This window comes from Diaporthe batatas (genome assembly GCF_019321695.1).
Source record: "Diaporthe batatas strain CRI 302-4 chromosome Unknown Contig00016, whole genome shotgun sequence".
Classification (NCBI taxonomy): domain Eukaryota; kingdom Fungi; phylum Ascomycota; class Sordariomycetes; order Diaporthales; family Diaporthaceae; genus Diaporthe; species Diaporthe batatas.
In genome coordinates, this window is record NW_025408563.1 from 267,224 (window position 1) to 279,716 (window position 12,493).

The 12,493-nt window shown below is 55.1% G+C and overlaps 2 protein-coding genes across 2 annotated transcripts; both read left to right on the forward strand.

The window, feature by feature from the left end:
• Nucleotides 1-401: 401 nt before the first annotated feature.
• KVR01_011533 (uncharacterized protein) lies at nucleotides 402-9,235 on the forward strand. Its single transcript, XM_044785627.1, has 8 exons — nucleotides 402-658; nucleotides 710-1,483; nucleotides 1,550-1,767; nucleotides 1,930-2,053; nucleotides 2,168-5,217; nucleotides 5,337-7,003; nucleotides 7,124-7,289; nucleotides 7,397-9,235. The coding sequence occupies exons 1-8, from the start codon at nucleotides 436-438 to the stop codon at nucleotides 8,618-8,620; spliced, it is 7,446 nt and encodes a 2,481-aa protein (XP_044639242.1). The 5' UTR covers nucleotides 402-435; the 3' UTR covers nucleotides 8,621-9,235.
• Nucleotides 9,236-9,767: 532 nt separating this feature from the next.
• On the forward strand, nucleotides 9,768-11,201 carry KVR01_011653 (uncharacterized protein). Its single transcript, XM_044793762.1, has one exon. The coding sequence runs from the start codon at nucleotides 10,268-10,270 to the stop codon at nucleotides 11,063-11,065; it is 798 nt and encodes a 265-aa protein (XP_044639362.1). The 5' UTR covers nucleotides 9,768-10,267; the 3' UTR covers nucleotides 11,066-11,201.
• Nucleotides 11,202-12,493: the final 1,292 nt, after the last annotated feature.

Genomic DNA, 12,493 nt, shown 5'->3' on the forward strand with positions numbered 1-12,493 from the left:
CTGGTTGGTATCAACGCACATTGGTTTCACAAAGTGGCTGCATCGAAGGATCAGGTGATACACCTCCAACCGCAGAATCAGTGTCTGTATTCCCACGCATTCGCCGTTTCACAGGGAACGTTGAGCCATTCCCACCGCTGTAAGCCGACCGGCATGCCCGTCATCTGGGAAGGACTTGGAGCTGTTTGCTGGGCTAGGTCTCAGTTGCTATCTCGTTCCAATCATGGAGGCCATTCGCCCGGATATTAGTCATGTTTACAGCCAGGAGAACAAGGCCAATCATAACACTCAACTTGAGATATATGCTGAATGCAGCAAAGTTTGGATTTATATAAACCATGGGGCATTCGCTACGCCAATTGTTGACTTTCTAATTGCAGAGCGATAACAATTTCGGATCGCACCTTCGCACCACCGTTGAATTTGCGAGAGAAGATGGAGGCCATAATGCCAGAAAATGGCTTGCACCTCAATGGTGTCAAGCTGCCTGCCAATGGGCCTACGGTGATTAGCCTCAAGGAGATGAAGGCTGCTGAAAGCAGTGAGGAGGCATCTCTCGCCGCGACCGCTGATGGCCGTTTCGATTCGGCGACCGCCAGTCACTCTTCTGGACCGGAATTGGAGTTAGAAGATGATCCTGCGTGCATTATTGGGATTGGTGCGTCTTTTCCTTCCCTTCTTCACAGATCAATGGTCTAACAAACCGCAGCATGCCGGCTCCCAGGAGGCATACGTGCCCCATCCGATCTGTGGAATTTGCTGAAGGCGAAGAAAACCACACAAGGGCGGGTCCCAGCCGAGCGGTTCAACATGGCTGGTTATTATCACCCAGACGGGAAGCGCGCGGGTGCCATGGACGCAGATGGTGGCTACTTCCTCGACGAAGACGTCCGGAAGTTCGATAACGAAATGTTTGGGCTGAATAACCTCGAGGCTACATACATGGATCCTCAACAAAGAAAACTGCTTGAAGTCACATACGAGTGCCTCGAAAATGCGGGCCTCTCGATGGAAGCGGTCATGGGATCGGACACTGCGGTCTACGTGGGCAACTTCACTGTCGACTACCAGACCATGCAGACTCGGGATCCAGATTACCTCCACCGTTACAGCGCGACGGGGTCCGGCACCGCCATCATGTCCAACCGCATCAGCCACGTCTTCGACCTTCGCGGACCGAGCTTCACACTTGATACCGCATGCTCCTCGTCCATATATGGCCTGCACAATGCTGTCATAGCACTGAAAAACGGCGATTGCGAAGCTGCAATCGTCGCTGGAGCGAACCTCATTACGTCTGTCGAGCAACACCTCGGTACTATGAAGGGTGGTGTCCTGTCGCCAACGTCTACGTGCCATACCTTCGATGCCTCAGCCGATGGTTATGGCCGGGCCGAGGCGGTCAACGCCATCTACATCAAACCGCTCTCGCGTGCCCTGCGGGATGGCGACCACATCCGCGCTGTGATCCGTGGCACAGCCGGTAAGTAACCGTCATTTCATTCTAAATGCACCAGATAATTCCCATCACTAACCATTCGGTATCTAGTCAACTCTAATGGAAGGACAAACGGCATTACGCAACCCAGCGCCACCATGCAGGCGGCCGTGATCCGCAAGGCTTACGCCAATGCAGGTCTTCGCATGGACGAGACCGACTACGTCGAGTGCCACGGCACCGGTACCGCTGTCGGAGACCCGATTGAAGTCGAGGGCATCGGGAAGGCCTTTGCCAGAGAGGGAGATTCGCCATTAATGATTGGTGCGGTATGTTTTCGCCCTCACACCCGATGTTCCCTCGTTTCCCTACCCTTTTTAGACCTGATACCACGGACGTTCAGCCCAGTTTCAAATCACTACATGAATTCACCTGAGATTTAACACGTGGAGATTGCGAGTGACTTGCACAGAACTGACGAAAGATAATAGGTCAAAACCAATATCGGCCACAGTGAGGCGGCTAGTGGTTTGTCCGCTATTATCAAGGCAGTCTTAGCCTTTGAAGAGGAGATGATCCCCCCAACATACGGGGTCACAAAATTGAATCCTAAACGTGAGTCACTCTCATACATTTCGGTCCGCCGTTGTGCCCTTTAGTCCCCTCTACGAAAGATAAACCTCATGTGCCGCAAGCCCCAAGCGCTAACTTACCTGCTTGGACACAAAGTCAACCTCGATTTGTACAACCTCCAAGTGGTCAATGAGTTGTCCAAATGGCCCCGACTTCTGCGAAGAGCTAGCATCAACTCCTTCGGTTACGGTGGCGCGAACGCCCACGTGATCTTGGAAGCGCCAGAGAGCTATGTGTCAGGTCTCGAAGGCCATATGCCGGGTCCGGGAACACCTTCATCGTCTTCTGAGTCCGCATCTAATGTGTCCTCGGACTCGGGCAATACTTTCGTACTTCCGGTCACGGCAAAGTCCCAGTGGTCTTTGAATAAGCGCATCGAACAGATCACACAGTACGTCAAGGAGCATCCCGCCAATACGCTCCCGGCCTTGGCCAATACGCTGGCAAAACATCGCTCTCACCACCATTATCGTGCCTGTATCTCCGTCAGCAAGAATGGTGATCAAGAACTAGTCACTGAGGTCTTCAAGTCTGAAGAAAAGCCAGAGGTGTCCCCACCGCCTTTTGCTTTCGTCTTCACTGGGCAAGGAGCACAATACGCGGAGATGGGTCGCGAGCTTCTTCTGAACAATGCCGCTTTCCGCGCCTCAATTCAGCGCCTAGACCTTGTACTCCAGGACCTTCCGGAACAGGACGAAGATGGTGTGGGTTCCAGACCATCCTGGACCCTCGAGCAAACATTGCTGGATCCGCCGGAGACGACCATGATCAACGATGTGACTCGCAGTCAACCCATCTGCACGGCTGTTCAGGTTGCCTTGGTGGACCTTCTGTCAGACTGGAACGTTATGCCCAAAGCCGTCGTCGGCCACTCGTCGGGCGAGATCGCAGCCGCCTACGCCGCGGGTTGGCTTTCAGCAGCTCAAGCCATCAAAGTCGCCTACTTTCGGGGGCAGGCAGTTGGTAGACTACAAAGCAAGGGTGGCATGCTCGCGGCTGGTCTGGCGGAGGAGGAAGCTACCGAACTGATATCCAAGACAGAAGGGTTGGCAGGGCGTGTATGCGTTGCCTGCATCAATGCACCGCAAAGCGTAACGCTAAGCGGCGAGCTGGACGCCATCAATTCACTGGCTAAGATCCTGCAGGAGCAAGGGAAATTCGTTCGAGCCCTGAAGACGGGTGGACGAGCATACCATTCTCACATGATGAAGGAGGTTGGCGCGCTTTACGAAGACATGCTTACGCCGGTATTTGCGGGCGACGACTCGAGCGACGCCGAGAAGGCCAGGCCGTCTCGCCAGGCGACCATGTACTCATCAGTCGGCTCCAGCGCCGAGAATCTCACCGTCCTGGACCACTCGGGGCACGAGAACCCTGCCAGATACTGGCGCGAGAACCTCGAGACCGCGGTCCAGTTCTGCGCGGCTTTGACCAAGCTCACAGCCAGCGCGAAGAAGCTTCATCTCATCGAGGTCGGGCCTCACGCTGCCCTCAAAGGCCCCGTCGAACAGACGCGCAAGAAATCCGGACACGACTTCCGCATCTCACCGACGCTGCTACGCGGAGAAGATGCGGAGGCGTGCATGAGGAGGTTGGCCAGCCAGTTGTTCGTTCTGGGGATCCCGCTGGAATGGTCTGCCGTCAACGGATACCGCGAGCAAGGCACCATGGCTCCGCTCCATGACTTGCCGCCTTACCCATGGGACCACACTGGCTCCCTCCTCTGGAGTGAGCCACGCCCCAGTGTCGAGCAGCGCAACCGTCAGCACATGCGCCACGAGCTTCTCGGAGCCGCCCAGCTGGCCGGGAGCGGCATCGACTTTGCCTGGCGGAACCTGCTCCGACTGTCCGAGGTGCCTTGGGTACGGGACCACAAGCTCGAGTCACAGATAGTCTTCCCGGCTACAGGATACCTGGGAATCGTCATGGAGGCCATGTGCCAAGTCCGTGGTGTACAAATTGGAGACCTGCGGTCTGGCTTTGAGTTCAGAACTGTCAACATCGGCGCAGCGATGGTCGTTCCGGAACAGGAAAACGATGCTGAGATCCACACCACGCTCTCAGCGCGCAAGATCTCGACGGCTTCAACGTCGGGCAAGTGGTTCGACTTCTCGATCTCATCGTGGGACTCTGGCGCATCTACTCTGCACTGCTCCGGCAGTGTGCGGATTCTGGGTGATGAAGATGGAGTCTCGTCCCGATACGGCCTCGTCTCGGTGCAGGATACTGGTGGGTATGAGACCTGGGGATCGATGAACAGGTGGTATGCCAGGCTGGCCGAGGGCGGCCTTTGCTTCGGACCAAACTTCCAGTCCATTACGTCCATGACCACAGATGGAGCCAGGGCCCGGCCTGAAACCATCTCAACCACACGCCTCTTCCAACAGAGCGGCCAGCACCACGCGACCAAGTACCCGCTGCATCCCCTCGTTCTGGACTCCTGTCTCCAGGCCGGTATTTTTGGGGGCACGGCCGGCGATCTCAACAGCCTGCGCGCATACTTGCCCGTCTTCATCAAGTCGTGCCGTATCCGAGCACCGGCAAGTCTTCTTGAACACGACCCCGAAACCGCGGCGATTCATACACGCACTCGCACGACGGGCTTCGGCACAAAGCAGATCGATTGCACACTTGTTCAAAGCAGCACTGGAGACGCGCTTGTTGATATGGAAGGCGTGAGGCTCTCCCTGTACAACAACGGCCCGGTTGCCCCTGTTGGCGACAGTGACGGTGGGGCTCTCGACAGTGGCCCCGTTGACGAGAGCTCCATGAAGCGAGAGCCATGTCTCAGCGTCCGCTGGAAGCCTGATATTCTCCGTCTCCAACCAGAACACACGACCAGGATTAAGGGATATCTTGAACAGGCTGTCGAAGGGTTCCCGGCTGACTTGATTGACCATGCTAGCATGGCCTATATCGTCGCCATGGTCGATTTGGCCAGCTTCAAAAACCCCAAGATGAGCGTGCTTGAGCTTGTTGACGCTGGTGAGCAATGCCAAGTTAAACGCTGGCTCAAGGCGTTGGAAGCCGAGACAACATTCCCCCGCTGTTCGTCCTGGGTTGGAGGCGAGATGGATGCTGAGGGCAAGCTTCGAACGAGTACCACGGAGTCATCCTCTCCTTTTGATACAGTCATAATTCCAGGGGTAAGTCAAAGTTTACAATTGCATCGTTGTCCATGTGGCCTTTCAGCCAAGCCCCCAATCATCGATCATTTCATCTTGCCGAGACTAGTACTGGACCGAACTGACCACGAGATCTTTAGCTCGATGCCTCAGCGGATTATACAAAGCGCACAGCAGCATTTGTCAACCAGATGAGCCCCAATGGTGGTGTTGTCATCATGCGGAAAGTTTCGGGCGCTCAAGAGGCACTGCGAAGTGCTGGACTCTCTGTCATCGACATTGGTCGAGGGGTGCTCGTGGGCCTGCGTCCTATATCCAGTGTCTCGTTGGCCAAGCGCCCCGCAGTCATTCTTGTGCCCTCTGAAGACGCTAAAAGCGCTGATAGTTTCGGCCATGTTCTTGCGAAGCACCTGAAAAGTCACAGTCCGATTTTCGGTGACGTCCGGGTTTCCACGCTCGAGGACATGGAGGAATCAGGACCGGCGCCGTCCCCGTCGGATATCTACATCTCTCTTCTTGAGCTGAAGTCAGAATTTCTGGCCACGATGAGCCCGACCGATATGAACCGATTGCGTCGGGTGACTGACGTCGCAGCTGATCTGATCTGGCTGACGGGGGCCGACATGTTGGGCTCCAGCCCAGACCCAAACCTGACTCTCGCCTCAGGGCTATCTCGAGCGCTCATGCTTGAGCAACCGTCTTTGCGATACACGGTGCTCGATGTGGGATCGCCCATTGCTACCAATGCAGACAAAGCCACACTTGATGCTTTGTGCGCCAACCTAGCCTCTGCGTTGGTGCCTGTGGATGACATGGACGACAAGGAGTTCAGTCAGAGCGACGGTATTCTGCATGTCAGTCGATTTGTGGCCGACAGGACGAATAACAGCCTCTTTCGACGACGCATGGATCCGAGTGAGCCTCTCAAACGCGAGACACTCGGAGAGGCTGGTCTCGCACGCCTGGCCATAGGTAATGTCGGGCAGATGGACACGCTCCATTTCGCACAGGAGACCACGATGCCCGACGGTCAAGCCTCGCCGCCCCCCGGCTTCGTCGACATCCGCACCGCAGCCGTCAGCCTCAACGCCAAGGACATCTACACTGTCAGCGGGCGCGTCGAGACACGCACCGGCACAGCCGCCATCGAGTTCTCCGGCGTCGTCGTCTCGGTCGGCGAGGGGGTGACGCACCTCGCACCCGGCGACCACGCCGTGGTGCTGGCCCCGAACCGCTTTGCCACGGTCGAGCGCGTGCCGGCCTGGGCGGCGCACAAGATGCTGCCGTCTGAGGACCTCTGCGTGATGCCGACCCTGCCCGTGGCATTTGGTACCGCCCTGTATGCCCTGCACGACCGGGCCCACATCCGCGCGGGGGAGTCCATCCTCGTGCACAGCGGCGCGGGGGCCTTCGGGATGGCGACCATCATGCTGGCCCAGCGCCTCGGGGCTGTTGTGTACGCGACTGTCGGGTCGCCGGCCAAGAAGGAGCACCTCGTGCGCGAGCTCAACCTCCCGGCCGAGAACATCTTTAGTTCGAGGGATGCCTCCTTTGTGCCTGGCATACGCGCAGCAACTGGGGGCCGGGGTGTCGACGTTGTCATCAACTCGCTTGTGGGCGACCTCATGCATGACAGCTGGGACTGTATAGCAGACTTTGGGCGTTTTGTCGAGGTCGGCAAGCGTGAGCTTGTTGACGCCGGGAAGCTCGACATGCACGTCTTTACCCGTAACTGCTCCTTTACCGCCTTTGATCTTACCGAACTGTTCTTCCACAAAGACCAGTTCTACCGAGATATCTGGATCAAGTAAGTTGCTTCCTCGGCCTCATCTCGATTCCACTTCCCTCTTGCCGTACCAAGCCTTGGACAGTCTGTGGCAATTCGTTACTGGTGTAGCATCTGAGCTATGACGCTGACTTCACACAGCAAAACAAAGGAGGCGCTTGAGCTGTATCGGACTGGGGAAATCAAACCGGTCCCGATCGCTACATTTGATGTTTCCAAGTTGTCACAGGCCTACCGCTTCTTCTCCGGAAAAGATCGCATTGGTAAGGTTGTGGTATCCATGCAGGACCCAAGTAGCCTCATTCCGGTATGCTGCCCCCAATGATTCCTCCCCATAGTGACTCCAGGCTGTGAATTCCACTCGCATGGTACGGAGGAGCACAAGACGAAGACGCAAACACTGACAGTCAGCAGGTCATGCCCGCTCTGTATCAGACAATCCTGAGCCCCAAAAAGGTCTACCTGCTCGTTGGGTGCTTGGGCGGCCTCGGCCGCAGTCTGAGTCGATGGATGATGTCGCGAGGTGCTCGTCACTTCGTCTTTCTGGGTCGCTCTGGCAGTGACAAGCCCGAAGCCCAGAGCCTAGTGGACCGGCTCCGGGGAGCCGGTGCTTCCGTGGAGGTAGTTCGAGGCGACGTTTCGAATCCAGACCAAGTCGATGCTGCCGTCGACGCCTGTTCCGGCCGTCCCATTGGCGGCGTGGTTCAAGCCGCCATGGGTCTGAGCGAGGCACTCTTCTCGAGCATGACGCACAAGGCCTGGCACACGGGGATCCAGCCGAAGTGGGCAGGTTCGTGGAACCTGGACCGCTCCCTGGCCCGCGGCGGCCGCGACGCGCAGCTGGACTTCTTCCTGCTCACGTCTTCGGTGAGCGGGAGCGTGGGAACGGCAACCGAGAGCAACTACTGCAGCGCCAATGGCTTCCTGGACGCCTTCGCCCGCTATCGTCGCAGCTGTGGCAAGCCCGCGGTTTCGGTAGGCCTGGGCATGATCTCCGAAGTAGGCTACCTGCACGAGAATCCCGAGATCGAGGCTCTTCTTCTCCGCAAGGGCATCCAGCCGCTCAACGAGAATGAGTTCCTGCAGGTCATTGACTTCGCCTTGGCACCAGGGGCCACCGCGCCACATATCCTGACCGGCTTGGAGCCCTTTGGGCTTCGTGAGCTCATCAGAAAGGGCTTTGACGTTGAGAACGGGACCACGCAAGATCCACGGTGCGGTTTCCTTGCCGCTGCCCTCTTCGCCGACCAGGAAGCGAGCAAAGATGCCTCGTCCGCCGGCACTGTCACCTTCACAGCGGCCCCAGCCTGGCTCAAGGCGCTGCCTGCGGGTACCGCGGCCAAGGCTTTGACCGCAGAGGCAGACGCCCCCACTCTGGCCGAGGCCGTGTTGCGCCTGGCTCGCAAGCGCTTCTCAAACCTGATCCTGCTGCCCATCGAGAAGATCGACGATTCCATGGCCCTGCCCCAATTTGGCCTGGACAGTATGATTGCGGCTGAGTACCGCACATGGTTCTGGTCGACTTTCAAGGTCGATGTGCCCTTCTTGGATATCATGAGCCCCAAGAAGTCATTGACGGCACTGGCGAGCTTTCTTGAGGAAAGCATCACTGCTTCTTTGGCTAATGAGGGCGCGTGATGCATGACTTGGAGGTTATGGGACCAGTATGCCAAGAACGCCGACACAACAGACCATGCCAAGTTGAAATGAAGATTTGGAAATCCTACGCATATTCGATCCTCTTGTATTCCTCTTCGTCGTATGTTGGGCAGTGGCACGGGGTCCCTAGCGGAACCGTCTTGATCAGACCTTGTCCACTATGCTGTTCAATGCGGCCCAGTACTTGGCGAATGAACAGTGCGAATCTGTTGGAGCACATCGAGAGGTGTTGTTGGCTGCGGCAGCTGTGATAACAGTGCCCAACAAAGCGGAAAGTGTGGCAGGCAACATAATGTTCAACTTAAAGTCAAGCTGCAATGAAGAATATGTCTGGATGCTTCAAGTCGTTGGATGAAGACTATGATCTATCTCCGGTGGTTTTAGGCTGGGGTATGAGCCCGAGGTGTCTATGTATTTATATTATACACTTCCTTAGTTCAAAGGCATACCAAGATGTCAGGCAATAGACGTCGATCATGACATCCTTCCCTGCCAGGACCTCAGTGTTGTACCTTTGACGATCTCAGTAGCTTGACATCCACGGAGTCGGGAGGTCTCGCTCACTGCTTGCAATGCGGTACTTAGGCATCATCCTTCTGCATTCGATTGAATCAATGACTATACAAAAACAGGGTCATGGGTAGAAATCATTACTTCTAAAAAAAGTACCTGAAGGACACTACAATAGGCTGACCTGTTGACAAGTCACAAAATTCTCCCGCATGCAGTTTGCCGATCCCCGAGCTACATCAGCAGGCATCATTTTCCGAATTTGCAGTACGCAAACATGCATTCAGTCGAGTGACAGGAGGATACGCCGTGTGGCAGCAGATGACTGCACATGTGCGTGCGCCGATTGCTGCGCCATAAGCAAAGAACCTGGCCCTGATTCGTCGCAGGGGACAAATGGGCGGAGCAGGCTTGCTTTATTAGTGTGCCTGAAAATATTAGACTAGTACACGCACGAAGGGGTCTGCTGCGCTAAGCCACCACCCTGATGCAGAGGTGAGTGGACACAGCGCACCTATCGCGGAGGTTGGAGACCAAGTGGTGCTTATATATCCGGAATCATCGAATGTGTAAGCCAAGCCGAGACCCGCAGCTGTCTTTTTAGTCACAGACTGAGAGGCTCACTGCGTGTCGGCGTGAACGAGACTTCCTATAAGACACGGCCAGGTGCATCTGGCCGCTCGATTCCGGGTTTTCTCAGACAACTGTTACAAATTCCCATGCGGTGCGTTCCGTTCTGGGACGGTGGCACAGTCGGGGCTTCCCGACAGTCCAGCCAGGGCCGGCTGCTATAGGAGGAATATTGCTGTTTCAAAGGCTCCTTTTCAATGTGCGCAGGGGCGCCTGTCATTGGTCGAAAATTCAAATGTCTTGACTGCTTCTTCCCATCAGCTGTAAGCCTCAGTGATATAAAACCAATATAAGGATCCTCGTGAGTGCCTCATTGATGCCCAGGTGGTATCTCATGACCACCTCATCGAAGTCACATACATAAGCACCGGGGAACCCTGAACACACTGCAGTACAAAATCAATCGATACCACCAAAATATTCATTACAATACGAATACGACAGGCTCAAGCCATCTTGTTGCGCGAAGAGCGACGACCACCCAACATGTCAACAACGACGACATCAAAGCTAAGGATACGTCCTGCCCTCGCGCATGAAGGGTCAGCCCTGGCAAAAGTCGCCGCAGCAGCCTTTGTAAATGACCCATTCGACTCTTACATGTACCCAGCAAGGAAAGAGCACTACAGATCCTACCAGAGGATATACCAACAAAAGTTGGACGCTCACATCAACCAATCCCTCTGCTGGGTAATGGTCGCCGAGGTCATCACCCAGGTGCACGACAAAGATGGCAAAATTAGCTACGAGGGCTCTGCACCAGCGGCGTACGCGATATGGACGCGGGAGTCATCCAGGAAGCGCAAGCACACGCAGCGGCGGCTGGAGGCACTGGGCCTGCGGGATCCGACCGCTGATGTCTCGTTCACGCAACGACTAAAGAAACGGGTCATGAAGTACGGACTGGCCGAGACCTTTCGTGACACATCATCAAAACCTGTCATGGATAGGAAAGGCTTCGGCACATTCTGGAGGGGCCTCGGTGATTCGGATTCAGACAACAGCAGCGAGCCGGACTCAGACTCGGAGCCAGACGAGTATTGGCATCTTCAGGATCTTGGGGTGGCGCCGGAGTTCCGCCGTCGTGGCGCCGCGAGAGCGCTGTTGAGCTGGGGCCAGGACTGGGCCCGCAAGGAGAATGTGCCAATTCTGCTCGAAGCGACACCGATGGGGAAATCTCTATGTGAAGGAGCTGGGTTTCTTCAGTACGATACCTGGGAGTGGGGTGACAAACCTGACATGGCATGGCATATGATGCGGTGGCAGCCATCGGTGGCAGCTTGAGCATCGCTTAATACATCAGCGACAACAATTGCTTTCGTGGAATTTCAGCATTTTCCTTCTGTTTGTAGTGGGCTGCCCAATACATCCTGAGCCCGGAGGAGATATCCAAGATACCTAATTCATGAGATTGCACAAGGTTCTATTCCACCAGACTTCAACAACGCCAAAATGATATGAAGGCACCAAAAAATTATACACAGAGATTCAGTCTGTGATAGGACAAAAGGGTCACCAGAACTCTTCCAGCAAAGTGGAAGGCCAAGGAGGGTAACACAATACTCGCTTATGCACAAGTATCACCGCATGAGATGCTCCCGGGCTGGCTCAAATCGGGCTCAGCTATCCATCAACCCCTCACACTCTCAGAACCCCTCTCGCTGCCCAACCGGCCCGTCTAAGATCTCTCTTACGTTCCAGTTTTTGAGTCGCTTGCTGTCGAGCAATCGGACCAACTCTGCATAACTAGGCCACCTTCCCAGCCACTTCGATCCAAACGCTGTGGCCGGACTTAGGAAAGGAATTTCGTATACCAGAAGTCAATGGTAGAGCAGGGGCGCATACTGCATCTCCAATCTAGGAAGACATGCAATTGACTCCACACCGCGGTTCTCGACGCACTTTGGGGGCGGATGAGATCCGTCTTCTCATCTACGATGAAGAGACATCGAAGAAGTCTGGCCTTTTAGCATGTCAAACAAGCATTCAGGAACTGTCTGATCTCAAAGCTCCAGCCGTATGTCTTATGCTGCACTCTCATATGTCTGGGGGAATGCAGCCATCACGACACCTCTGATGTGCGATGCAGTCGAGACACAGGCCACGGTGAATATCCAGTATGCGCTCTCGGCTATCTGAAATGCACGCTCGGAGACATGCCTCTGGGCAGATGCACTGAGCATCACACAGGACAATCTTGCTGAGAGAAACCATCAAGTGTCTCTGATGGGAGACATTTTCCGATCTGCACGTCGCGTCTTGGTGTCACTCGGGCCGCCTCTCAAAGGAGATGATTTGTTCTGGCAGTTGCTTCAAAGCTGTTCTTCTCACAGATATAGAGCCAGCCGAAAGTACAGGGAGGAGGTGAACGAGTTAAAGGGGGGTCCGCCCTGCAGACTGGCTTTCAGGGTTGCCGTTCACTACACTCAGTGTAGTAGTGTAGTGTAGTGGGTGTAAATAAGCCCACTACACTCCATTATATTGAGGGTATTTTTAAGTCCACTATATTACACTAAGAAGTCCAGTGTGTGTAATGTAGTGGGTTTAAGTGTAAATAGGGGGGGGGTAGGGGGAGGAGGGTGATAGAGGGAGAGGAAGGGAGGAAAGGGGAGAGGAAAGCTGACTAAGCGACTAAATAAGATAAGATAAGAGGAGGAGGAGAAGAAAAAAAGCTTACTTATTTATTTATTTATTTACCTACTTATTTACCTA

Excerpts from the sequence above, each read along its gene's own strand:
- KVR01_011653 (XM_044793762.1), top strand. The coding sequence starts at position 10,268 with ATGTCAACAACGACGACATCAAAGCTAAGGATACGTCCTGCCCTCGCG.
- KVR01_011533 (XM_044785627.1), top strand. The coding sequence starts at position 436 with ATGGAGGCCATAATGCCAGAAAATGGCTTGCACCTCAATGGTGTCAAG. Across the intron at positions 7,004-7,123 it reads TACCGAGATATCTGGATCAA|CAAAACAAAGGAGGCGCTTG; the intron begins GTAAGTTGCTTC and ends GACTTCACACAG. Across the intron at positions 7,290-7,396 it reads ACCCAAGTAGCCTCATTCCG|GTCATGCCCGCTCTGTATCA; the intron begins GTATGCTGCCCC and ends GACAGTCAGCAG.